The sequence below is a fragment of the Arachis ipaensis genome, chromosome B2 (genome assembly GCF_059453495.1).
Source record: "Arachis ipaensis isolate K30076 ecotype BB chromosome B2, ASM5945349v1, whole genome shotgun sequence".
Classification (NCBI taxonomy): Eukaryota; Viridiplantae; Streptophyta; class Magnoliopsida; order Fabales; family Fabaceae; genus Arachis; species Arachis ipaensis.
In genome coordinates this window covers 40,722,201-40,749,932 of record NC_142437.1, presented here as the reverse complement: position 1 = coordinate 40,749,932, position 27,732 = coordinate 40,722,201, and the positions used below count along the sequence as shown (strand labels likewise).

At 33.8% G+C, this 27,732-nt stretch overlaps 1 protein-coding gene and 1 pseudogene across 5 annotated transcripts; one reads left to right on the top strand and one right to left on the bottom strand.

The window, feature by feature from the left end:
* Positions 1 to 4,177: 4,177 nt before the first annotated feature.
* On the top strand, positions 4,178 to 6,883 carry LOC148573711 (uncharacterized; annotated as a pseudogene).
* Positions 6,884 to 12,686: 5,803 nt separating this feature from the next.
* On the bottom strand, positions 12,687 to 23,148 carry UPL4 (ubiquitin-protein ligase 4). 5 transcript variants are annotated; one of them, XM_016327807.3, is made up of 19 exons: positions 23,086 to 23,148; positions 22,763 to 22,919; positions 21,384 to 22,050; positions 21,161 to 21,271; positions 20,886 to 21,002; positions 20,610 to 20,768; positions 20,345 to 20,506; positions 19,015 to 19,167; positions 18,812 to 18,933; positions 17,572 to 18,724; positions 17,359 to 17,436; positions 15,253 to 16,479; positions 14,895 to 15,122; positions 14,699 to 14,803; positions 13,895 to 13,975; positions 13,725 to 13,796; positions 13,481 to 13,609; positions 13,300 to 13,383; positions 12,687 to 13,182 (listed from the first exon to the last, which is right to left on the bottom strand). In XM_016327807.3, the coding sequence occupies exons 3-19, from the start codon at positions 22,014 to 22,016 to the stop codon at positions 13,117 to 13,119; spliced, it is 4,680 nt and encodes a 1,559-aa protein (XP_016183293.1). In that variant the 5' UTR covers positions 22,017 to 22,050; positions 22,763 to 22,919; positions 23,086 to 23,148; the 3' UTR covers positions 12,687 to 13,116. The 5 variants fall into 5 exon arrangements, with proteins under 5 accessions (XP_016183293.1, XP_016183296.1, XP_088361498.1 ...); XM_016327810.3 differs by having other exon boundaries at positions 13,725 to 13,793; XM_088505372.1 differs by lacking the exon at positions 23,086 to 23,148 and having other exon boundaries at positions 22,763 to 22,967.
* Positions 23,149 to 27,732: the final 4,584 nt, after the last annotated feature.

Here is a 27,732-nt window from a genome sequence, read left to right as displayed (position 1 = left end):
GACTTTTTCTTACAAACCTCACTGTTTACCTTTTTCCATGAGACTGAAGACAAAAAAATTAAACAGAAAAATACATGAAACACATTGAAGGAGTAGAACTTCTGTTAGCTTGGGTAGCTATGAGAACCCTGTGCCTTGCATTCTCACTCCTTGCTTCAAGCCCTGGCTGTTCTCCCTTATATAGAGGGGGAAGCCTCCACGGTTGAAATCAAATGAACCAAGCTAAACTTCTTCTTCTTCAGGAAAAACCGGTTCGGCCAGAGAGAGAGGAGAGATAACCGAATGCTAAAACCAACATGCAATTACCTCTGAGTCTTCCCTTTACACCAAGCTTCATCAATCCGAGCCATCCATCTTGAACTTGCACTCCAAGAAGGATTCCTAGCCCTTGATGCCTCTTGATGCATGACAGCTCCTCCTGCTCCACTTTTGCTTCCTCCTTCATGTAGCCTCCCTAGCTACCTTCTGTGATGAGTGAACACAAAGCAGAGACGAGCCATCCCTCTGAGATCTTCTTCTTCTGACCGAAATCTTCTTCATCCATTTTTGGTATGGAGAGGTTGAGCTTACTTCACCAAATCTTACCTCCTTTGGTGAAGATCTCAGCCACAACATACTTTTTGTTTTCTTTTTCTTGCCATCATTACAATGGTCTTTAGCTTTCTTCTAGCTTCTTCTTCTTTCAGGTGGTAGCTCAAAATTTTCTCCATAGTTGCTGTGATATGATCGAAGGAAGAAGAGAGATGAGAGAGAAGAAAGAGAAATTTGAACAATAATTAATGGATTTGATAAAGTGAAATAAGTTTCCCACTTCCCTTTGCTTTAGGTAGCGTGCAGCATCATTAAACCCATCAAATCATTTTTCTCTTTCTCTTTCATGTTTCCAATGCCTATATTAACTTCACTTTAATAAAATTTGAATTCCACCACATGATAGAAATGAGATCCGTTGGAAGTATGAAGCAAAACATTTGCTTTCTCTCAATCATTGGTTTCGGACCAAGCTTTGGGTTTTCATCTAAAATTTGAATTGGACTAATAAAATGTTAATAGAATCTGACCCATAAACAAAACATTGATTCAGTCAAACAATTTAACCAAGGCTGAAAGTAAAATTCATATTTGGGCTTGCAACAATTTTTCTTTTCTTTTCGGCCCAATCAAAACCTGCACAGTAAAATTATTTTAATTAACATATATGAGTTGAAATCAAATTAATAATTTTGTAATTAATCATATTAATAATGATTAGTAATCACTAATATTAATTTAGAGTTTTCCAAACTCATCAACATGATATATAAACATATTGATATATTGATATTGATTGTATTATCTTTTATTTTCTCTCGTTTATTTAAATTGAGAAAATATTTTGTATTAGTAACTAATTTATTCTCTTTTTGCACCATAAACTATATCTAAGAATTGATATTTGATTGTTATTAATATATTTTTGAAAACATGCATTTAACTTTTAATTTTATTTTTATAATTTTATATTTTCATTTAATTATGACCGGGTCAATAAGATATATCAATGACTCACCGATTGAACCAGTAACCCAGTAATCTAGTCGTATGACTGCTGACTGGGTCAATTATCGGTTCAGTTTTGATAACTATAATACATACCCAATGGTGTATTATTTTTGTAACCTTTAAATGTAAATCAACAGATAAAATTTTTTTTATAAAGTTACTTTTTATGTTTAAAAACATAAATTTTTTTATTTTTAATTTTTTATTACTTTTGCTTTTGAAAACAAGACTTTTTCTCTTGAGAAAACACGATGGCAATACTACCCGAACCTGCGGGTACTCACCCCGCTTCACCCGTTCGGGGCGGGTAACCCGACCCCGCCCTGCTATATATATAATATATATAATTTAATATATAATATGTATAATATATGTAAAATAATTAGTAAATGATTAATAATATTGTATCATATTTAAATTTTTACTTTAATTTATGTTATGTATGTGATGATGGTTATATAAATTTTGAAATTTAATTTTATTTATTGGATTTTAATAATTATAGGGGCGGGTAGGGGCGGGACGGGTACCCGCAGAGGCGGATTAGGGTTCAACGTTTTACTACCCGCGGGTAGAAGAGGGGTGGGTTCTATGCGGGTTGTTGTACGGCGGGGCGGGGTCGGGTAGAGCAAAAACCCGCCCTACCCGCCCCGTTGCCACCCCGAAATTGCAGGTTAGGCTCTTCCTTGATACTTTCTGTAGCTTGAACCCCAATTGCATTGAAGTTCATCTATTCTATCTCTCCTAGTTATCATCCCAATTCACGTATTCCGTAATTTCTTCTTTGACCAAGTTACCCCTTCTTGACCGACCGTCAGCTCAATTAGAAATAAGTACAGACCAATTGATTTCATTTTCATCGACTTCTCTATGTTCAGTCCACACATAGTACCCATTCTTGAAATCATTATAATAAAAGTACAAGGTTATATCAGAAGTCCTTAGCCACTTAGTCAGCCGACATTTATAACATAGACACCTAGATACCCCTTGATACCTATAAGGTTTTATCTTGAACACATATGATACGAACTTATCAACACCCTCAAAGAACTCAAGTTTTATTCCTCCCCGCCCCCTCCCCCCCCTCAGTTGCACGTTATCCCTATCGTACATTCACAAACGATGACTTGGAATCATTTTACCACAAAAAATTTAGGATTCAATCAATAACAAAACTTAACTATTAATTTCTTTTAGAAATTTTGTCAGAATTTTTTCTTAATCTAAAAACTTCTACCAAAATAATTTTCAGTTTTTACAATTTAAACAATTAAAACCATGTATTAAAACAAACAACCAATACATCTTTGTTAAATTTTTTAAAAATTTTGGTAGAGTTGCACCCATTTTTAGCAACCTCCACTAAATGTAACTTTTAACTTTTACAAACCAAAACATGTTTTTAAACAAATTTAACAAAATTTTGGCAAAATATTTTCTTAATTCAGAAACCTCCACCAAAAAAATTTCTCAATTTTCAAATGAATACAGTTGCAACCATATATTAAAACAAAAAACACATTTAAGAAAATATATATACCTAGCCATTTTAGTACGCAACCCTTTATTATTCCGCAATTTTTCAGTAAACAAGGATTTCAAGAAGATGTCATTAGGCAACTTTCTCCCACTTTCATCCTAAAATTTTATCCTAGGAAAGTAAGCCTCACACAATATAAACAATTTAATAAGTTCTGCAATAAAAAACCAACCTCAGAGCTGCACGAACAACCCACGTACATAAGCAGTACGAACAACTCTCGATAATACTACACAACATTCAAACAAAAAAAATCCTAAAATAGAGACAAAGTTAGTAAAAGTTAAAACATAATAAACAAAATTAATAATAAAAATGAATAAAAATCATAATTCACCTTAAATTAACGGCTACTTTTTTTTGTTATGGAAGTAGAAGAGGTGATATACCTTAACATTGTAATTTTTGATGTTTTTCAAAACTGTGGAAGTACATAAATCGGAGGGTCCGATTTCTATACCTAAAATTTTTTTACCACAAATCGGACGGTCCGATTTGTGTACCTCCCACAAATCGGACGGTCCGATTTGTGTACCTTTAGAAATTGGACGGTCCGATTTCTGTACCTCTAACAAATCGGACGGTCCGATTTCTACTTCTCTAATTAAGCGATTCCACATTTGAGTATAACACCCCAACAATCCACATTTTAAAAAAACACCACTACCACTCCAATATTAAAAATAAAAAAATCTAAATTAACTTACTTTACCTAAATTCAACCCTAAATATAACCTCATTTAATAACAATTTGAATAAAATTATAAAATAATAAAAAATAAACTAATTAATCTAGATAATTACCTTAATTTAAAATTCACCTAACCACACATTTCCTATAATAATCAAATTTCTAATAAGACTAAATTAATCTAAAAATAACATATTAGAATCCTAACCACACATTTTGAAAAAAAAAAAAAAAAATTTAGTAAAATAGGATTTAAGATTTTTCTATTTTTGCAAAAATTAGAGAAAATGAGAAACTACTTACCTCTGGCATAGTAGACCTTTACGGCAACAAAGGCAATGGAAACCTCCACCAGCAACGACATAGTGGCGGTGGCAGAAGGAGACACAACAGATCTTGCCATGGCGATGGAGGAGAGCTTGCGGGAAGAATCTTTCACGGCGCATTTTATTGTTGAGCGTTATTATCGAATTTTTCTGTAGGTAACTTTGGCACGGTTAAATTGCTTATTCGTGCTAAAACTTACCGTTAAATTTTGGGACAGAATGTCGAATCCAACGATAACTTTTGGCCAAATAAAATATAATAACAATCCCACACAAAATTTGATGATGAAAGTGCCGATAACGTTCCACTGAAAATCCGATAATAAAAATGCCAATAACATCCCACTAAAAATCTAATGGTTTAAATTCGATGATAATCACCGAATTTCTTCAAACTTTTGTTGTTATGGCTATAAAATACTAAGAACATACTTTACAAGAAAATTTATAATATTAAAGAATCTTCTGGACTTTATAAATAATCATATAAGTTTTTTTTTCATATAATTATTATTTTTGCATATCTCGTTTGATGATGTCAAATGATAAACCATTTGAACAAGCGAACTTTTGATTTATTATACATGTGATTCAATAATTCCATTATTGTAAGTGTAATATCTATCATATATAAGAGATTATATCCTTCCAATATATATATATATATATAATATTTTAATTATTTAAATCACAACTAGTAATATAGAAGTACTTGCTATTTCGCTTATTCATTGTCCCACCACTGTGATATTCGTTTCAACAAATATCTTTAAAATTTGTAAATATTATGATAAATAAAATAATAGCTCTTAGCATTTGAGTTAAAACTCAAATAATCTTTTTCAAGAAACTAATTATAACTCTTATGGAGATTGTAATTAATTTATAATTTTCTATTTAAGAAACAAAATTGAGTCTTCTGGAGTATCTATAAAAATAGAATATTTTCTATACAAAATAATTTGTTATACATATAAATACAAATTATAGTATGTTGTAAATTTATGTATGGAGCATATAAAATGATGAAAAACAAAAAATAAAATTGTACACCCAGTAATGTTGTATATAATTAATACTGTACATTTGTATAGTACCTTATACTTAAATAGTACTATACAATGAATAATACGTATCTCTATCTAGTGAATAATATATATACTGTATGTTCTATTCGAATTTTTTAAATTCAAACAAGGTATTTATTTTTTACTTTGTTTAAAAATAATGAAAAATAAAACCATGGGTATTCGTATATTTTAATGATGGCGTACAAAATAAATAACAAAACTTTCAAATTTTAAAAATTTAAAATAAATGATATCTCTCCTTCATGCAGGTTCAAGTATTTATAAAAGAATTAGAAATAAAATTTCATGAATAATTTTGAGATTCATATAAATAATGTATCATGAGAAAATAAAATATATTCTTAATCAAATGGTCAAACTATTTATTCGAATACCAATTTTATATTTGTATTTTTCCATTCCTCTTAAATACTAGGGACAAAAATTTTATGATTAGGCAAACTAATTTACTTTACGTAATTTTATTTAAAGAAAAATAATATCCATATAATAATTTTTAAGGTAAACTACCTAGATAAATCAAATGCATCAAAAAATTATTATATCATCTAAAACTAAAATTGATACGTGTATTACCCAAAGCCTAATTTTATGTAAATCGAATTAGGTCAATTCGAATTATAATTTTTAGCATTAATTCGAATTGGGTGGAGTAGATTTAGTAGGTAACGTTGAGATGGGAGTAAATCGAATTAGGTAGAGTAGATTTATAAATGGTTGGGTTTTTTCTGGTCAATCGAAATAGGCTAATTCGATTTACCTTTTTGGAGACCTACAACCATAAATCGAATTAGATTGAGCAGATTTACTAAAGTTTTAGCAACATATCTAAATGGAGCCTGGCTAATTCGATTTAGTAGGGAATTAGTTGTATAAATAGGTGTGGAATCCGAATTCTCCATCATAGTGAGTCCCACAATAGCTAGTGATGAGAGCTTCTTGGTTTTGCTACACTATAGAAGGTTTATTAAGAAAAAAATACGTTCCTGAATTAAGTTTGCAGATAAGGATCCGCTTAGTATCTTCATTAGACCTTCGACGAGTTTCACTGAGTTTAAGGATAATATAATCCGAAAACTGGGTTTGCAAGGCGTGAAAACGGGTGGAGAAGTTATTCTACAGAATTTCGATCTCGGTTTTGCGGGATGATGTGAAGTATGATTCGTTCGTCATAGGCAGCGATGAAGATTTGGAAGTTTTGTTCTATTGTTGTCGGCAATTCCCGGAGGTCAGGACCCCTGAGCTGTTGGCCAACCTTGTGGATGTGGTCTCTAGCGCAGGAAGTTCTAACCGCATTCCTCTGCCTTCAGCCATGGCCGTCGGGTCGAGTTTGAGGCCTGTTGGTGCTTCTTCATCTCTGCCCGTGATTGAGACTGATGTAGGTTTGGTGGCCTCCCCGTCCTTCACTACTGATCTGGACCGCACTCGTGACAGAGAACGGGTTGATACTGTGCCGGTAGTCGATGCTACATTTGCGGTGGCCGGCATTGATGATATGGTCCTAGAACCCAGACAGGGTGGAGCCTCGGATGGCGTCGAAGAGGTATTTCAAGATGAGGATGATGATGATGTGGAGCCCGCCACCATTGCCAATGATAGCGATGATGAGGATGAGAGGAATACTCCGATTGTGCATGGTGGAACAGGAAGTTCAGGAACACCACAGTACCCCAGCACTTTTCAGCTTTGAACTTGGATTCCATGAGACCGCAGGGGGATCCCGCCGTGTCTGTTGGATTTGGGGCTAGAGACACACAGGTGTCCGAAGGAGTAGCTGAGTTCCAAGTTGGTCAGCAATTTCTGGATAAAGACGAGGCCGTATTGAGTGTGAAGACGTACAGCATCCAACGTGGAGTTGAGTATAAAGTGATGGAGTCTGCTTACCACATGTACCATGGGAAGTGTAAGTATTTTGGCAATGGATGCACATGGTTGATTCGGAACAGTCTCCGGCAGCGCAGAGGCATTTAGGAGGTGAAATGGTACAATAGACCGCATACTTGTCTAGCCACTTCGATATCTAGTGATCATAGGAGGCTCGAATACCATGTGATCTCGGCACTCATACTCCCTATAATCAGGGCCGATATTGCCGTGTCGATCAAGGTAATTCAGGCGACAGAGGTCCATTTTGGTTTTAGACCGACTTACAGGAGGGTTTGGATGGCTAAGCCGAAGGCTATGGCTCAGATTTACGGAGACTAAGAAGTGTCATATAATGAGTTGCCGTGATGCGTTCTACGGGTGCAGATGACGATGCCAGGCGGTGTTGCAGTATTGAAGACGAGTCCAGTGCGACTGGGTGGCCAAGTGAGTGAGGAGTAAGCATATTTCCACCGTCTTTTTTGGACTTTTCCACCGTGCATCGAGGCGTGACATTGCAAACCTCTAGTTAGTATCGATGGGACCCACTTGTACGGGAAGTACGGTGGAACACTTCTCGTGGCGATCGCGCAAGACGGGAACTCCAACATCATTCCTGTCACATTCGCACTTGTGGAGGATGAGAATGCAGAGTCGTGGTCATTCTTCTTATCCCATCTTTGGTAGCACGTCATGCCTCAACTAGGCATTCTTGTTATATCGGATAGGCACAATGGGATCAAGGTTGCACTAGAGGCTTCTGATGGTGGTTGGCTTCCACCCAATGCGTATAGGGCATTTTGTATCCGGCATGTTGTAGCCAACTTTGCCCTCATTTTTAAGGACAAGGATACTAGGAGGTTTCTAGTGAATGCTGCTTATGCGAAGACCGAGGTAGAGTTCGACTACTGGTTTGAGATCCTCCGCTTTGAGGATCCGGCCATGTGTGACTGGGCCAACCGGATTGACTATGCGCAGTGGACTCAGCATCGTGATGAAGGGCGGAGGTTCGAGCATATGACGATGAACCCCAGCTATAACTGCCCATGACCTCTAACCTCGCCACGTACGAAAGCCACCTGATATGCATACGAGTACCGGACTTGTCGCCAAAGAGCTACATCGATAGTAGCATCATAATGTATGCTCTGGCGTACCTCCGGACTGTCTCCTCATCTGCCCCTTGTGGAAGGTGACTGCAGGTCTGCTGCATCTAAGTGCACTTCACAGTGAATTTATCGATGCAGTCTGGTGGCGGCATCACACCCAACAACTCCTGAAACCACGCCCGCCGACCGTCCTCCCTCGATGTGCGTCTCGAAGTCCGTCAAACATTCACTGACATAGTGACCGTCGATCGGGAGTCCTAGATGATAGGCTACATCCTGTAACGTAATCGTGCTCTCACCGAACGGCAGATGAAAGGTATGAGTCTCCGGGCGCCATCTCTCCACAAATGCACTGACTAACGGCTCATCCAACTTAAACCAGTTATCATTGAGCCTCGGAAGATAGGATAGCCCCGCCATTTGGAGGTACAACATGATCCTCTCATCTAATGGCATACCATACTGCCTCCTCATACTCGAGATGCAGCGGTGGGGCTGCGTGACAAAAAAAAAATACTCTTACAATTCCAAAATTTTACAAAAAATAAATTATCTAAAACGAATTTTTTTAATTTTATTTTTACCTTAACCATATTTCTATTAAACTCTCAGAATCTCCTATCCGACATCCATTTTTTCTTGGTATACTCTAACACACTACCATCATTCTATCAATACTATTACCATTGTTCAAGATCTATAGATTATTCATGTTCTAAACAGTTTAGTATCAGTAAATACTAAATAGCATCTAACAGATGGAGACCAATAAATCAAACCTCTAACTATTACTTCAAGTTTACACATTATAATCATGCTAATAAACAAGATATAACGATTTAAACAAAACTAACACATAGTTTCTTTATTTCTTACAATAAATAAATAAAATGACATCAAAATAAATATTTTATTTTACTAACCTCCTCATGCACACTGCCAGTGATATGTGCGACTCCATCCAAGCAGTAGATTCGGTCTGGGTCGTCTCCCATCAAGATTGGCTACGTCGCTTTCTCTGAATTTGGTGGGGGTATGGGTGGTGAAATGTAATTCGAATGAAGTGAATTCGAATTATATATAGGCAATGCACATGTAAATCGAAATAGGCAAGCTAGATTTATATAGAGGCCTCGGTGAAATGTAAATCGAATTAGATTGGTTAGATTTAGTATAGGGTAAATCGAAACCACCTAATTCAATTTACTATGGGCGCACAAACCATTGGCTAATTCGACCAAACCTAATTCAAATTACTATGGGTTTGTGAAAATCGTGTGCTAGCTAAATCTACTCCACCTAATTTAATTTACCTCATGCATGCATAAATCGAATTTGTCTAATTCGATTTACTCCCATCTCAATGTTACCTACTAAATCTACTCCACCTAATTCAAATTAGCCTAATTTAATTTATATAAAATAAAGTTTTGGGTGATACAAGTACCGGTTTTAATTTTGAGTGATACAGATAATTTTTTTATGCATTTGGTTTACCTAGATATTTTGCCCTAACTTTTATAATTGCGTAAAATCATTTATTAAAATTTTCTTAAAGGTATATTTACTTTTGGAAATATAAGATCTCAAAATATTTATTCATATACTTCAAGTAATATGAATAATAAGATTTATTCACTCCATGAAATAATCTTTTAATACATTTCTTTCATGGAATACACAAATTTTTTTAAAAGATCCATTATAATTTTGAATTACGACATATTCGTTTCAGGGAAGGATTATCTTTTAACAATATATATATGCTTTTGTTATGGCAAACAATAACACCATTATTCCTTTGGCTTAGTTAGCGACAAAGTCATTGTTCTTATAATTGCTTGCGGCAAATTAAAGAATTGTCAAGATTCATAACGATAAAGTTTATGCGATCCTACGAGAATGCAAATTTTCATTATTAAATAGTATTTTTAGGATCCATTAGTTCATAATAAATATACGTAATTCTGATGGAATTGTCGTTTTAGGGATTCGAAAAAAACATCTCTTTTAGGTGATAATAATATCTTTTTTAAACTCTTCCAAAAAACTGTAGGATCTTTCAAAATAAAATACTCGCTTTTATTGTACCACACTTTTCTCAGCAAAATTCTTAAATCAAAGAATAATTTATTTGATTTGTAGAAGGTCAGATAACCACAGAACATATTTAGAGTTGAACATTTTATCCATCTAAATGAATTATACGTGATCATTCGAGGATTAATATTATAATGATATCTTCGAAACAAACTCATTATAATAAGGCTTATAATTTTGTCTTAATAGTGTCTTTTGGATCCATTTAATTAATATGAATTTTAACTTTTATTTTTAATAATAAATAATTCTTTTGTTGAAATATTGAAAATTATAAAATATATACCTTACTATCTTAATTTAATTAACTATTTACTTTATTATTCTACTAATTTTCTCACTTTCTACTAACTTCCTCACTTTAAAAAATCTTAATCCTTCTCTGATATGGATCTCGTTGTATGAGATACTATATCATATTCTAAACGAGAAATATAGTAATATACTATTATGTAGTACAATAATATCACTCAAAGCAACATCAATATACACTTTCACTTTCTTCTTATTTGTTGTATTACGAATGTCATAAACTTGACTTATTTATAGCCAAAATTGATCATCAATTCAAAGTATTAAAATATAATACATTATAAATGAATTAAACAAACTTGACTTATACCAAAGTATGGTTTAGTGAGAAACGTGTGCACTGTTAACCAGACATCCACATTATATTATAACATACTTATATAAACTAGAATGAAGATGCGCAGGCGGTAAATTAATGATAGTATATAATAAATATTAAAAATGGTTATATTTTATAAAATTAAATTAAATATGTATAAACTAAAGTTAAATTTAAAAGATGTTTTGTTTAAAATAATTTGTAGTATAAAAAATTTGAATGTTAGAGTTGTACAAAGTGACATTTTTATTTGGTGGTTTGATTTTTGCATTTGTTTTGGTCGATGAATTTAGTCTCCTTATATGGCACTAGTCGTCCTTTTTTTGTCATAGATTCTTGTGAAGGCATATTCTTTATGAATTGTTGAATTGTATGCACTTTCTATTGTATTATTTGTTTCATCTTTGCATGTATGTTCTTCTGAAGATATGTATTGAATTTGTATGGTTTTGTTTCTCCTTAATCTCTTGATGTACATGCAGTTTTTCAATGGCATCTACAATAAAAAGAACAAAAATATGTAGAATTTTTTCATTAAATAAGTTATTTTTAATAAGAATAATTGAAATAGTATAAAGTGAAATTACCTGTTAATATATTTTTTTTGACCCACTCTATCAGACAATATCTCAAGTATTGCAAATTCAAAATAGTGTTGGAAAATGTTCAATTTAAAAATACAATAAATATATTTGTTTTGTACCTTTTCATCTAATATAATCATTTCTAAGCAAAGAAACTCTTCTTCATTTGTGAGTATTAATGTTTTCCATAGACAAACCACGCGAACTTTGATAAACCAATTGTCTATTTATTTGGTGATATTATCCAAAGAATGATACTCCATTGAGTAAGTTTGAGATGTGGTGTAGTGCAAAAATAAATTTCTTGTGCTAAATTTGATGTTACTTGAAGAAATAGTGATAAGAGACTTATATAAGTAGTTCAAATAGAATGAAATTTAAATATTTATAATGTTAAATTTATTATGATTAATAGATTATTATGACATTTGTAACATTGTTTATTACATTTAATGAGTTATTTATAAAAATTAATAAATTAATTATTGGAGTTATAAATTTATTGTAATGTTTATAACGGTAAAATATAATAAATAAAAGGATATTGATTCTTGTAGGTTACAAATTTAATTAGATACTATTAATTTCTAATTATTGTCATTGGTAATTTTGTAGTTTAATTTGTATTTATTCCTATTACCTGTATCTTTTTTGTATATTTTATTTTTTGCTAATTTGAAAATAATAATTGAACAAAATTTGAGTGGTTGATTCTAAAATTTTATCAAGTAAACAATATTGTTAACATGGCATTAGTAGGAGAAAAAAAATGTCTTAAAAATAATGTGAATAAATTTATGCATTTATTTTTATAAATAGTATATTTTCCACGTTATAAAATTCTAGGAGGATAAATTTTTTCATGCAAGAGTTTTACATAGCAACCTAATAAAAAAGATATAACCTAATTTAAATCTCATAATGATTAAACCATATATAAAATCTTCAGATGATAAGTGTGCTGAATGAGGCTCTTATGATGAAAGAAATGAGCAATACTGGTACATTCTTAAATCTCAACAAGTGAGCAAAAATTAAACTACATCTTCATTTAAGCTCAAGTAATCTACCCATGACCCCACCCCAAAGTAAGATTTCTCCCAATCCAAAATTGCAAATGGAATTTAAGGGAGGCGACAGAGGGGGAGAGAAAAACGACAGAAACAAGTTTCACTAATAACTGAATCAACAGAACAATAGCAAATCTAGCCAGAGTAAAGATAGCAAGCTGTTATCATTGCATTTAAAAGTCTATCCATAATAAAGGTTCCTGTACAAAAAACAATAATAATAAAACTGTACTAAAATATCAAAGCATAACCAACGAAACCAACCGACCGACCATGACAAGTGCCCTCCATCTCTGTACAGGCGACACATGTCAATCATATTCTAACTCTATAAGCAGGCATTTTATGTACACACCCCCAACAATTGTAGTCAGTGAAGAAACACAGCAGCTCCTTCATGTCCAAGTAAACTAATTGAGACACACCACTACCAGTAAATTAAGCTCATTGAGATCACTGCCAGCAAGTAAGCTCATCGAGATCCTTTATCTACATTACTACCAATTAACCTAATAATTACAGCTTCAGAATTCCAAGTACCAGATCCAAACCCAAGATAACGGATTTTATGAGAGGTGGAACGATCCTTGACCCTCTGTAATGGCATACAAGAGCTTCTCTTTCATCCTTTCCTGAAATTGAAATTGAGTGTGGGAAAAAAAAATGTTAGGCTCAAAAGTAATAACAACGTTTGCAGAAACTTATTTGATGTTTGTTTGTTATTGTGAGTTTCAAATAGTGAAAGGTACTTTTGATGAGTATGGAGGTAGCTTAAGATAATTTGCACAAGTCATCACACTAGGTAGGTCCGAGTCTGCTCGGTTGCTACAATGCTGCAAGGAAAATACTCAAAAGGGTGTAAGTAGACCAAAAAAACATGTGAAGAGTGAAACCTGCATACTGAAAAATAGCGGTACAGTTTTTACACACCTTTCGAACAATGGTTAACTTCGGATTGAGAGATGCCAATCCTCCTGGAGGAAGCCGTGGTGCACCAGTCACAAATTGCAAAAAGGATCGACGCTGTTCATGATCAAACTCTTGAATAATTTCCAGCAACTGAATCCAAAGAATTAGGCAGTTTATGAGATTCAACAAAAGGAAAAGAATAGGGAAAAAAGAAAGAAAATCAGAACATAATATCAAAAGGAATCAAAAGTGCTGAAGTGCTTACATTAACAATGGGAGGACTGCTAGCAGTGTATCCATGATCAAATTTAATGTGATCAGCGAGCTCATTTATCTGCTACCAACGCATTATTACAATTCAGTTTTTCCCTTTGAGTTGCTTTTATAAGGGCAGGGCGACATTAAACATGAACTAAGAAAGAAATTAATACATACAGCCCAACAATCATGCTCTCCACAAAGCATGCGCTCGAGCTCTTGTTCATTAAAAATCTTAAGATGTTCGACGGAGAAAACCTGGAAGTTGAAAATATGAATTTTAAGCAGTATCCTAAATAAAACCAAAATATTCAGTACACTGTTATTGGTTGCCTGCTCTGAAGAGTGAAGACAGACAAGGAATGGGTTAGAAGACATAAAACCTAGTTTGGACTTCATATAATAAATTAAACAAAGGTAGCAATTAAGCAGTCTTGTGCATCAGACGTCTCTCTCCAAGCTCTAACTGTTGATTTGCTGTTTATTTTAGCATTTATAAATCATAAAGAGAATATGGGCACTGAAGGATGCATAACAAAATATTGAAGCCAACATCAGACACAAAGCAATGCAAGAAATTTTACTGCTATGTACAATGACTCTACAAACATGTTTGCCAACTATTGTAAAACCTCTATATATTAGGGGGGAAAACTATTGTACAATTAACGTCTCATGATCAGATGAGATCATGAGATGAGTCGAATTTGAGAACTAGATGAGATTAAAACAAAATCTTAATTTAAGGGATTTATGTATGTTTGTTTCAGGGCCAGATACACTTGGTTGATTATGTAAAAATCCTCAATTCTCCCGAGTTTTTTTCTACTCTTTATGATGCAATTGATTACAGCTTTTAAATAGTGACAGTAACTATGCACAACGAAGAAGGTTCTTTTTTTAAACAGTGGAGCATTTAATAAATAGCTAGCTAGAAAGTATTCAAGTATTATCAAGACAGAGTGAGCAGTGGTACAATACCTGGTTAAAGCCAGATTTAAAAGCTTCCACTTGTCTTGAAATTCCAGACCTCACAGTTGCATCGACAACAAGCGAAACATAATTCTCCAGGTTTGTCAAGTTTACCTACAACAGAAGAAGAATATTTGACATTAGTATTCTGCCAATGCAAGGATGGAAGACACTTGAACTGTAAAAATACTGATCCATGTCTAACCATGGTGTGATCATGCCCTGAAGCAAGAACTATGTCAGGATACCCAGGAAGCGAGAAATCAAGACAGAGATCCTCAATTCTGGTCTCCCGGAAGCTTAATCCATATTCCAATTCATTCCCTCCATTGAAATATTCGAGGAATTTTTTCCGGTTAATGAGTGCTTGAAACTCTTGCAACACCCTACCAAGCCCCGGATCAAGTGACTGGATGTCATAGAGAGAAAGTTCCTAAAATGACATATCCATAAGCAAATAGAGAAACTTAGTTAGTAATAAGCAACATCATTATCTATCTAGCTATTCGTTGGTGGGTGGAGAGCTCCTTTGAGGTTCATTAATTGCATCCAGAGTTGCTTACCTTTCCAAGTATAAGTTTATAGAAGGCTTTAGAGAAGTGGAGATCTAAGACCCTTCCATCTTGAAGTGCTTTAGCAATAACTTGGCCTAAAAGGAAAAACTTCTTAGTTACTTCGGAGAACTGTATGCCATTAGATGTATCAAGTGTTGATGACCACGGTCGAGGAAACAATCCATAAAGAGAATTGATTCCCATTTCCTCAACCTGTAAATTTGACTTGAGGGCAAAGGAACAAGGATCATCTCTCCACATGCCCAGCCCAGATTTCTGTAGCTCACGGCATACCAAGGTATAAAATTCCAATGTTGGTCCAAGGCCAGTGCCCACTTCTTCATCATATTCTACTTCAAGAACCACTTTATTGCGGGCATGTTGGTCCATCATTTGAGCAGCAGACTCAAGAATCCGGTTACGATAAACTAAAATCTTCTTTCGAGGCAATCCACCAAGACTTGGTCGTCTGTCACTTTCTGCTCCAGAGGAGTTGTAAGACATATGGGGTTGGATCTGGGGCTGGCCAAACGCTTTCATTTTGAAGTACTTGCATCTAGCCTCAAAACTAAACAGAAAAGGACATGAAGTTATTAACTGATTACACCATGATGGCATACTACCAGGGCAGATAGCCAAAGAGTCCCTCATCTGTGTTTCCAGCTTCTCTGTCAACTTACTGCTCACAAAGTCATTTTGTGGGACACTAGGAACTGATATGTTCAGGCTATCTAGGTTATCAACTTTCCCTTCAGCAAAAGCACAAATTCTCTCACGAGACATAAGGTGAAACATGAATCTGTTCATGCTCTCCAAGCATTTAAGCAGAAATAAAACATCATAAGTTGGACTTGGCCTATGGAGATCGGAAACAAGTTCACAAGAGAAGATGTCTGAGAAGAAAGGTGTCTGCTGATAATAAGCTAAAACTTCATCATGAGATAAATCCTGAGGTGAAGGCAGACACTCTGTAGGCAATATGTCCTTGGATTCCACAGCCTTTCTATACGTTATTATATGTACTTGACTCCACAATTTTGAACCAGAAGAACAGTCATTTTGTTTTACTATTTGGTGAAGGATTGCCTGATAGAGAGTCAATTGGTGATCCAGATACTGTTCATCAAGGTAAAAATTGAGTTTTTGAGCAGCTTCGTTGCTACAAGATGCAAGATGCTGCCTTGCCAATTTTGAGTCTGGTTCTGCATTGGATTGCAGTTCCTTCTCTACAGATCCCTGTTAGATATGGGAACAAAAATTTAGTAAGTAAAGATAATAACATATAAAAGAGATTCGTAATCAAGATGAAAAAGAAATTTAAAACTCTGGAATTTAGAGGTAGAGTTTTATAACAGCATCATAACTACTAAACTTTACTTGAGAATAGCACATAATATGTACACAAGCAAATCCTTCTCTTACCCTACCCCCAACTATTGGAATGCGCTCAATCTAATCCACTCCTCCTATTGTAGCTTTTACAAGTCTAATAATCACATAATACAACCACCTAGTTTGGAATTCTACCATTTTTTTTATATATACTACACAACTTCCTTTCTAATGCATTTATATTTGTTTATGTTCTGTGTAGTGTGTTGACTCATTTATTGCAGCATCTTCATCTCTGCAACTTCCTTTCCCCTTGCAACACACGGTGGTCAATGTAACATAATATTTTCAGGTTTTATAGTTATCCAGTAAAAGTGTTTCCTTTAAACTTGATTGGTACTTTCCTATCATAGAGAACAACCACACTACTACTCAATTTTATCAAGCTGGCATGAATCCTTTACATCTCCTATTTCCCTGTTACTTGGGATTATTGACCAAGTTACTTACATTGCATGACTTGTTGGATGATATAATCTCCGGAATAATACTAACCCATCTTTAAAAAAATCTCAAAGTGCTCGTCAGTGATCAGAATTCAGAATTCAGAATTTATAACACATAAATATGTCCGGTTTTAAAGAATGATATACTAATCCATAAAATGATATACTTTTAGAAGATGCATAAAGAACAACGGTCTAGTACAACTTTAAACTAATTTTTGGGCAAATAACCAAAAGTGTTTTGCATTATTAACTAACTAACTAATATGATTACAACCTGAGTTCCAGAGGAAGATGATTCTCCAGCATTCACTTTGGCTGTTTCATCCGGATGTGATAACTTTGGTTCTTCTCCCTTCAAAACAAGTATAGTTACAACATAAAAAGGAGAGCTAATTAATAAACAAGCCCTCAATCACCAACTTTATATAAATAAACACAGAAGTAGGCTGCATTGTAATAAATCAATAAGCTTAGTTAGAAATGCAACCTGTGTTTCAGGGAGATCTGTTGACATGTCACCAGGCCCCAAAATTACCGGAATTTCAGCTGGACAGGAACTTGCATTTGATGTTGATTGAAGGGGTGGACTTTCCGGTTGCAACACTATGTGGCTTGATACTGATTTTTCTTGCTTTCTGCTTTTCTTGCTGACCTTGGGCCAAAGATATCCTTCAATGCTATGCAAAGAAGAAAAAGGGTCAACTGTAAGAAAATCTTCAGTACAGTCATTCAGCCAAGTCTCACCCTCTGCCCTGACAAAACGAACTTTCAGGCTAGGATAAGGAATGGAACATCCACTAGGAACAGCAGCATATGAATGTCTCAGTTTCGGTCCATTGCTTAGAACAATGGGGAATGCCTCCAATGAAGTCAATGCATTCTGCAGGTTCCTGATTAATATTGGAAGGGCTGTGTCACTAGAGAAAGGTCGAGAACCATGTAAACATACCCTTGCCAGGGCCTCGAATCGTTTTTCTATGGCAGCATAGTTACCACCAACAATTCCTTTTCCATCATTTTCACTCACATAATGACCCTGAGATAAATAATTGACAAGTGATCTCACAACTCCACTCTCAATAAACTCAAAAGTAGAGACTTGTTCCTTGCCGGTAAGCTTGTCCATAATCTGAGACAATAATATACTGTTAACCTTCTCTTCATTCTGAGCACAAACACTGTTGTCAGCAGACATGCTCAATAAATCATTAGAGTATGCTCTTAGTTGCTGCAAAATATCAGTCAATCCTTTCTCAGAATCATATAATTCTGGTGCTAAGTATTTTGTTTTTATATTCTGTGCAAGATTATGAACAGAGTCCTTGTCAAGTTTGCAGTGTCCACCTTCTGAAGGAGTAGGAGATTGGCTAGTCGAAAATGCATAGCATAGGCACCTCAGAGCTTCTCTAGAAGTAAACTTTTGACTGGAATCCACTGACAACTGAATCCCACTATATACTGGATACATCAATTGCGTAGATCTTTCTGGTGTTAAGAGTGCATCAATAGCAAAAAAGACACCTTCCTTTATAAACAACTTTAAGAAAATATCTGAAAAGTTCTGAAGGATGGTCTCCGAAATTTGTAAGGCTAACATTAGCATATGGTGATCCTTTCGAGTGAACACTCCAGCCAAAAAACTGCCAGATTAAGCAGGAGAAAAATCAGTACCTTTAACAAAATCAATTTATGACTGCAAGTCTAAAGATGAGACAGGTCTACTTCACCTTGAAATACTGGATTTCTTAAGCAATTCAACAAGCATATCAGATTTACTCAGAGTAATTATCTTGTACATAACTGATAGACATCCGTGGCAAACATATAAACTCGCACCAGAATTAAACACCTGTTCAGGAAGTAAGAATCATTGCAGTGCAATTAAATAAAGTAAAATAATTTTAACTATTCACAAGAAAACAAAACTAACCTGGATCAACATGGGAATCACATCAGTCCCTAGTTTTTGGAGGAGATCTGGGTGATTAGCTAGAAAGGATTCCTTGTCTTGCACTTGTTGATCATTCTCATCTTTTGTAATGCCAGGGAGAAGTTCATTTAACAATTTCAGTACTTCATACACCTAACAGGTCAGCAATTTATAAGAAAAACGTTTCACAGGTCATTTATGAGAAAGCCCACAAATCATACAAACATGAATTGATTTGACTATTAAAAAGAAATCTTCCCTTCCCTTCTACAAGCTTACTAGGGTCTTTTACAAACTTTTTCCTTGAATAACAAACCACCTATGGCAAGATTCCTAGTCTTTCCCATAATAAATGCTACACAGAATTTATTTACTTATTTATTGTGGATAAAAACAACCTGGAAATTTTAATCTAATGTAATATTTTTTAATCATGTATGTATCAATATTTCCAAAAAAATTACTCAATAAATGTCAACAAACCTGGAAATTTTAATCTGATGTAATATTTGTTAATAATGTATACATCAATGTTTCCAAAAAAATTACTGAATAAATGTCAACAACAGATTCCTATAAAATTAGTAAGTTAAATTCTGAAAACTTTTATGGCATAGGTATAATATAACTCGGAGAATGAATAGAATATTTATATCATTCTATTACTAGATCATCTTATAAAATAACAATGTACCAATGCAAGCAATTGAAACTGGTCTTTTAGTGAATCACTCACTGGACCCACCAAACATATTAGAAAAATATATATCCACCAAAAAAAAAAGAAACGCGGACATTTGTCAGATGAAAAACCATTCAAGTGCCTGTATTTAACAACCTGCGCTTTTAGTAGTGTTGGATCATAGCAAATTCAACACCATATTCCATAGGCTTGGTACTACATGAATTGAAGATGATCAAAAGAAATTTGACTAACATAATTTTCAAACAGCATAAAGTGATCCATTAATTGGCCTAAAATAAACTTCCAAGTGCCAAAAATTGCATCATTCTAGATAAAATTTACACTAAATTTTCTTACAAACTGTAGTCATGTTGGACCGCAAAAAATCCCTAACATCATCAGCGGTTACACTGTGTGCCAGCATCTGGGTCATTTTCTTGTAGTTATTATTAGTATTTTCTCACTTCTTAGAAGAGAAAGGATATCTTTAGGGGCTTCATATCAAACAAGTATATTATTTAATTATTAATAACTACAAACGCATATGCCAAAATCTTCAATTTTGAGAACAGCAAATTAATTGGTCTATAGTGTAATATACCGGCAGAAGATAAAAAATAATAAAGCCAAATCTAAGCCTCAAACCTGATTACAATGTCCAACAATAACATGTGATGTTGGCAATCCATGTGAGAGGTCAGATGTAGCTAATATATCTCTCAATATGCTGCTAATATTAAGCTCATATGAAGTCCTGAAGGCTAAAACTGAACCAGAAGTAAGTTTCACAAGCATTCCTATCAGTCCCTGGCAAGCAAAATAACAAATAGATAACATCAAAGTTCATAAAGGAAAAAGGGAGAATCATAGAATATATTAAAAAATTAAAAGAATGTTCAAAGTTTCTTACATTATAAATTAATTTAGATAGGGTCGTCCGCCCATTAATACTTAAGAGATGTGTGACCTGCTGAATCAATCCATGTTGACAAAGTTCATCCAACATTTCAGGGGACTGAGCAACTCGCTCCACAATTTTAATCAAGCAGGTAGCAACATTTTCAACCAGCTGAGGAAGTACATTTTCCAGTCAGTAAATATAATAGAAAGATGAAACTCGCAACATATAACAATCTGGTCAGAGTAAAGGACAATGTTCTGATTTCTGAAGACCATTCATTAGTACCTGCCTATCCTCATACTGAAGAAGATTGCATAATATTGGGACAGCCTCCATGAAAGGTGAAGGGCTTTCTGAAGGAAGCTTCTTACATATGTTCACCACAGTACACAGAGCCACTCTCTAATGACAGCAGAAAAGAGAAATGAAAATCATGAGAAAAATAAAATTCTTCACTCCTCTAATTAATTAAAATCATAAAAGACATATTTTATTTATGGAAAAAGGGGGTAAATGGTCATCACTCATAAAGACCATGCCACATTGTGTTAAAGGCTTACCTGTATGCTCGTCGAAAAGAAGTCAATATAATTGAGGACGGCCATGATCGCCCCAGCCTGTAGGCAAGCAAGTGGCTGCTCGCGCGAAATTTTCTCCAATGCTTGGAGACACTACATTAAATACAACACCAACAACCTTATATTCCTTTTCTTCTATAAAAAAATGATGACAGTAAAAAAGGTGCAAACTTTACAAACGAGAAACAAACAAACAAACAATTACTTGTTCAGCTACATCTTGATACTCAATAGCCAACAATCTTTGACATAATGCAGGCACAGCATCATGGCGAACAAGAAAAGCGGCTGACCGAGGGTACAGATCACATATATAAGTGATGGCCCTTATAGCAAACAACATTATATCTGGATTGCTCTCATGCTTCGCCAGCTTTACAAGTAGCGGTGATAACAAGTCCGAAGTCATGCTGGAGAGTGAACCTTCTGTACAAAACGACAAAACTTCACAAAGTTCAGTAAGTACAGCTAACTGACCGGAAGGTTCAGTTTGTCCACTCAAGCTTGATATAATGCTTTTAAATTTCCCATGATCACTTGACATTCTCCGCCTCTGATAGTCACGGAGACTACTATGATGCTGATCCATTTCATCCGAGTCACACGAACCATAAGCCGAATCTTTCTCATGCTCTCCCTCTGATCGGCTTGAAGCCGATGCAGACGAAGAAGTGTCCATGTCATGATCATGGGCCTCCAATGTCGAGTGGGTTGAATTCATATGGGTTTGCACTGAGGAATTTGAAGAACTAGGTCTAAAATCCAGTGAACTGCATGCCCGCTTATCCGCAGGAAGTTCATCCACCATTTCTGGACGCTTTTGCCCTCGACTTTCCATTAGTTGCTATTATCCCCAATGGAATCAGAACCCTCTGCAATGTAATACACAATAATCATATCAATTTCTTTGATCTCCATAAATTCTTAAACCATAATTAGTGAAATTAAGTCTGAATCGTGAGTAGTAAACACATTTATTGCATCATGTTGTCAGAGAGAAAACTATATTGTTGGTTCATAAATCCATTCAAGAACAAACAAAATCTTGCTGTTTTCACAGCTTCATTCAATTATAGATAGCACAAGTGGCCTGAAGTACTCATCCAAAATTCTTAAAAACAATCAATCAAAAAGTAGGATGATTAATTTTTAACAAAAGAAAAAGTGGTGTTGGTGCAATTGGTTTAGCTATCGGTGTTGATGATGCACTTTTACGAATATTAAAACTTCACAAGCCACCTTGTTTCTCACCATGTAAATCGCATTAGCAACAAACAATTAAATCGATTCAAAATTTGACAAAAACCAGAAACCTAAGACCAAAACAACAGATTCACATGTACATGAAAGACAAAAACACAAACCAAAATTCATCCATAGAAGCCAAAATTGAAAACAAAAACCAAATAAAAGCAATAAGAAAAAGAATTAAGCACGAACCAAACAATTTTAACAATCATCAGACGAACACAAATACACAATGAGAGCAAGAAGAACACGATCAGTGGAAGAACACAATCATGGAAGTTTTCGAAGACTCAAAACGCAAGTTTCAATTGTCGTTTCATTCTCAGGTTGAAGTACCTAGTTTGCAGTTCTTAATCGGTCTTCGAGAGAAAGTCGAAGACCCAGTTTTTATATGAACGAAAAAGGGAAAACAAAAGAGAAGCCAATATTGTGTGTTGATTTTTAAAGCCAACGCTTTCTTCTTCTTTGTTGTTCTTCGCCGAAATTGCTTCTTCTGAGAAAGAGACAGAGAGAGAGAGAGAGAGAGAAGAATAACAATATTAATATGAGATTGAATTAATCGTTAAGATAAATACGGTAACGACGTTGATGATTATTAAAAAATTCAACTTCTAAAAAATTAAATTGAATTAAAAGAAGAAAAGGTAATTGAGGAAAACCAGAGAAGAGGGTGATTGCAAACAAAAGCTTGCAACTTGGATTGCAACATAGAGCGGTGAAAGTGTAAATGCTTATATGTAGATGTAGGTGATTAATCATATATCAATTTATTGTGATTATTAATATTTTTTTGGCACTTGGGCTACACATGCAAGCAATTTTTTATCTAAGTCCATCTAAGTAGTCCAAAACTAAAAACACTCAATCTCATTAAATGAAAGATGTATATATACGTGAAACCCTCTCTCCCTCCAACGTTATCATTCGCACTTGAATATGAAACAACGTTCATTTTTTACTGTCGAAATCGTTACTGAAAATTTTTAAATTTCTCTCAAAATCTCTCAAACTTCGTTTATGTTCTCTACAGAAACTGCCGCTACTCCAGAATCGCATCAAGCTTTCGAAAGGAAGAAGAAAAATAAACAAAAACAAGAATAGAGATTCTCCAAGTATGAGAAAAACTATTGTTATTATGTTCATTTAATTTCGCACAAAATTCGCGTTTCTCCTAGTTCGATTTAAGGTTTAGTGGATTGAGTTGGTGCATTTAGTAGATCGACTTCTTTTGATTCCATTTTTTTCTCCATAACTAGGGCATACGAATGGACATGTGTCGTTATTTGCTTTTTGTGATATATAACTCGGTTCATTGTAGTTGGTGATTTACATTCACTTGATTGTTAAGTGTTCATTTGAGTTCATTTGCATACAAAAATATTTTAGAGTTAGTGATTTACGAATGGAAATATGTTTATCACGTTTTATTCAAACATGAAAGGAGTTCGGTTCATTAGAGTTGGTGATTTAGATCCACTTGATTGTTAAGTGTTCAGTTGAGTTCTTTTGCATGCAGAAATATTTTTCTTGTTGATTGAATGTTTATCATGTTTTATTCAAATATGAATGGAGTTCGGTTCATTGGAGTTGGTGATTTACATTCACTTGATTGTTAAGTGTTCAGTTAAGTTCTTTTGCATGCAGAAATATTTTTCTTACTGATTGAATGTTTATCACGTTTTATTCAAACATGAAAGCAATTCGGTTCATTGGAGTTGGTGATTTAGATTCACTTGATTGTTAAGTGTTCACTTGAGTTCATTTGCATGCAGAAAATATTTTTCTCGTTGATTGAATGTTTATCACGTTTTATTCAATCACTCCTAAATTAGGGGTGCACATGACCCGGCCCGGCCCGAAGGCCCGGCCCGGTCCCAAACACTTTAAGGGCTAATTTGGTGTGATTTCATCGGATTTAGCGCCGGGTAAGGGTCTCAAAAATAGACCCGGCCATTATTTCGGGTCGGGTCCGGGCCATAGCTCGGGTCACCCGAAGTTGGCCCGGTGGCTCGGTCATCATACACAATTAATATTTTGTGTTATTAGTGATGGATCATGACTATTCTTATGTGGAATTTAAGTATTGTAAACCTTAATATTTTGTGTCATTAGTCATTATAAGACTATAAATTAATGTTTTATGTTTAGAATGCATAAGACTTTAGACTAATGCATAATATTATGTTATTTGTATTGATTTAAGTATTTGGTATTATTAGACAATATTAGTATTGATTGTGGTTATGCTTTAATTTTGAAGAAGGGTTGGTTCTTGTTATATTTTTCTAAGTGAATTTTACCATGTTATAATGGTTGGAGTCTTGGAAATTTGGATATTTTTACATGCTAGCTTACAAGAAGGTATCAACGTAATGTAACGTTAACAGCCCGGTTTTCACTCGGTATAATTGTGGCCCGAAAGTGTATTGGTTTCATCGGGTCTAGGGTCGGGTTCGGGTCTAATAAATAGACCCGGTGTATATTTCGGGTCAGGTCTGGGTCACATCAAACCCGGCTTCACCGGCCCATGTGCACCCCTCCTTATGCCTGATTTTATTTTTTATATCCTTTTCAAGGATTAATAATATCCCAGATGAGCGTTTATGCTGGGGTAGAATCTTTGATGGAGGACGGAGAGGGAGTTGAAGCAGAATATATCAGGCTCAGCAGTCAACGAACAAAATTAACAAAATAAGAGACCAAGTGATTCACGCATCTGAAGTCATAAGACTCCCCAAGTCATCTGCTGCCCTCTCACGTCCTTTCTGTAAATTCAAATTTGGCAATATAGATAGCAAATAGGTTGTAGTTTTTTTGACTCGTTGTAATTAACACTAATTTGTTTAACTTGTTTAAAAAAGCAAACACTTCTTCTTTAATGTATATATATGAATATTAATGTAAATGTTAATGAAAATCTAATGTTATATATCAAACATTAAGAGCCCCAAAAATACAAATGAACCGAAAATAATAGACCAGATGAATCGAAAAAGTGCATATATCACTATTGCAGAAAGCTAATTTGAAAAAAATGTTTATATCAGTATTCAATTTCAGAAACACCTAAACTCTTTGACATAACAGAATAAAATGACTAACAAAGAAGTGACTATTCCATAAAGAATTTTAGAAAGCTAATTTCAAAAACAAAAAAGTGACTATTCAATAAAGACTAACATCAATAAAAAATTAACCCTGCTATTATTTCATTGAACCAAAAATTGCTCATACATGAATGGAAATTTATGTTAATAAAAATTGAAACTCCTATAATCCTCTCTAGGATAATTCATATCATGTGCATCGTAAAGACTTGAGCTTGACTGAATCATTGATCCACCGTCTAAAAGGTTCAACTGCAAAAGACAAAATAAATCATATATTATCAAAATGCACAAATGAAAAACCAGCAAGTTTGGAATGATTTTTGTAGAATTTTCTAACTTCTTCTAATGTCTTGAAAATCATACCAACTTTTGGGACAAATTGTTCATCCACAACACACCTGGTCTGCATAATGAACAGAACACATTATTAAAACAAAACCATTGTATAGTACTAAATGAACGGAACATTGTCCATTACATAAATTCAAATTCGAACAACTATCTGCATAATGAACCGAACACATTATTAAAGCGAAACAATTGTATAGTACTAAATGAACGGAACATTATCCATTATATAAATTCAAATTCGAACAACTGTCTGCATAATGAACCGAACATGTTATTAAAATGAAAACATTGTATAATACTAAACGACGAGTAACAGAGAAGAAAAAGAAGAAGAACGACGAGCAGCAAAGAAGATCCAAAAATTGCAATCAAATCATTAACGTTGAAGAATGTTTACGTTGAAGAAGAAATTTTACGTAATTTTGTTACATTAATAGGAGGGGGAGGAGACGCATCTATTTCACATAACTTGGGGGAGGGAGGATGTGCGTTAACAAAAAAGTGCTTGGATGACTTGGTTAGATTCTTTACATGGATGTGGAGCATTATTATTTTTTTTGGTGTCTTGTGAATTGTGATGTTTGTTTTGCTAAAATTTTTATTTTTTAAAAATAATTTATAAAAATTAATTTTTAAGAGATAATTTTTTAAAAATTATAATATTTATATTTTATAAATTAAATTAAAAATAATTTTAGTAAATATAAATAATAATTATATTTAATAAAATAATTTTTAAAATTTAAAAATATTATAATAAAAATAAATCTAAAAATTAAATTTAAAAATTACTTAATATTTATATTAGATTTTTAAATTTTAATATGTACAAACTAAGTCTTAGTGTATCATTTTTTATAATTTATTTTTTATTTATTATTATATATAATAACAACAAATATAAAATTAATTAGATATCAAACATTTTTGAATTTAAAAAACGTGTTTAAATTATAAACAGAAAACAGGCAGAGAAGAGATTCCTTCCCTACAAGAATCTTCTAAATTTTTCTTGACATTTGTAGTTAAGATATAATATTGATTCTATTTATACAAAAATCTATAAATTAATTAGAATTTTCGTAACTATTTGTTTTGAACTAGATAAAAGTACATGAGAAGCAAAAAAGGAGATTTTGTATATTACTTTTTCTCTTTTTCAATATCCGAAAAAAAGAACTTAAAAATCCTTCTGATTTTAAAATTTGTATATGATGAAATATGTTAGCGTTAATGTTTGGAGTGTTTTGTTTAAAGTTCTTTAAAAGAGATTCTAAAATACTAGTTTTAAGTAAACACATATAGAACCTTAGCGAATATGAGTTAATTTTTACATTAATTTTTGAAGTGTCTACCGAAGGAGAAGATTATGCTGGTGGCGGCGATGTGACTGTGAAATACAGCAACAAACAAAGACGCAATAGGCAAATTAACGACGGACAAGAATGACGACGAAGGGGAACAGGGGGCATGGAGAACAGCGGTGAGAGTGAGTATAGTTGTCAGAATCAAATCGATGATCAAATTAATCAAGTTATTGATTTATTAGTTTACTGGTTGAATCCGTAAAAGCGGTCCTATGTAGATAAAAAATATAAAACAATAAAAAATTAAATAAAGTGACAATTAGGTCCTTGAAATTTTTTACTTTGATTTAATTAGCCCTTAAAAAAATAAAGTACCAATATTAGTCCTCCACGATAGCAAACAGTAGACACGTTATGTTCCTCTATCAATTTATCATGAAAAATTTAACGGTGATTCTTATATGTACCGTTAACTATTGTGACGTATCTATTTATGAAAGATTGTTATGTAGATAACAATTTTTGGAGTGAAACTTCA

Bases quoted from the DNA above. Each gene is read 5' to 3' on its own strand.
- UPL4 (XM_016327807.3), bottom strand. From the start codon at position 22,016: ATGGAAAGTCGAGGGCAAAAGCGTCCAGAAATGGTGGATGAACTTCCT. The intron at 20,507-20,609 runs GTAAGAAACTTT...TTTGCTTGCCAG, and splicing joins TATCTAAATTAATTTATAAT to GGACTGATAGGAATGCTTGT. The intron at 13,183-13,299 runs GTACCTTTCACT...TTTCAATTTCAG, and splicing joins TACCTCCATACTCATCAAAA to GAAAGGATGAAAGAGAAGCT.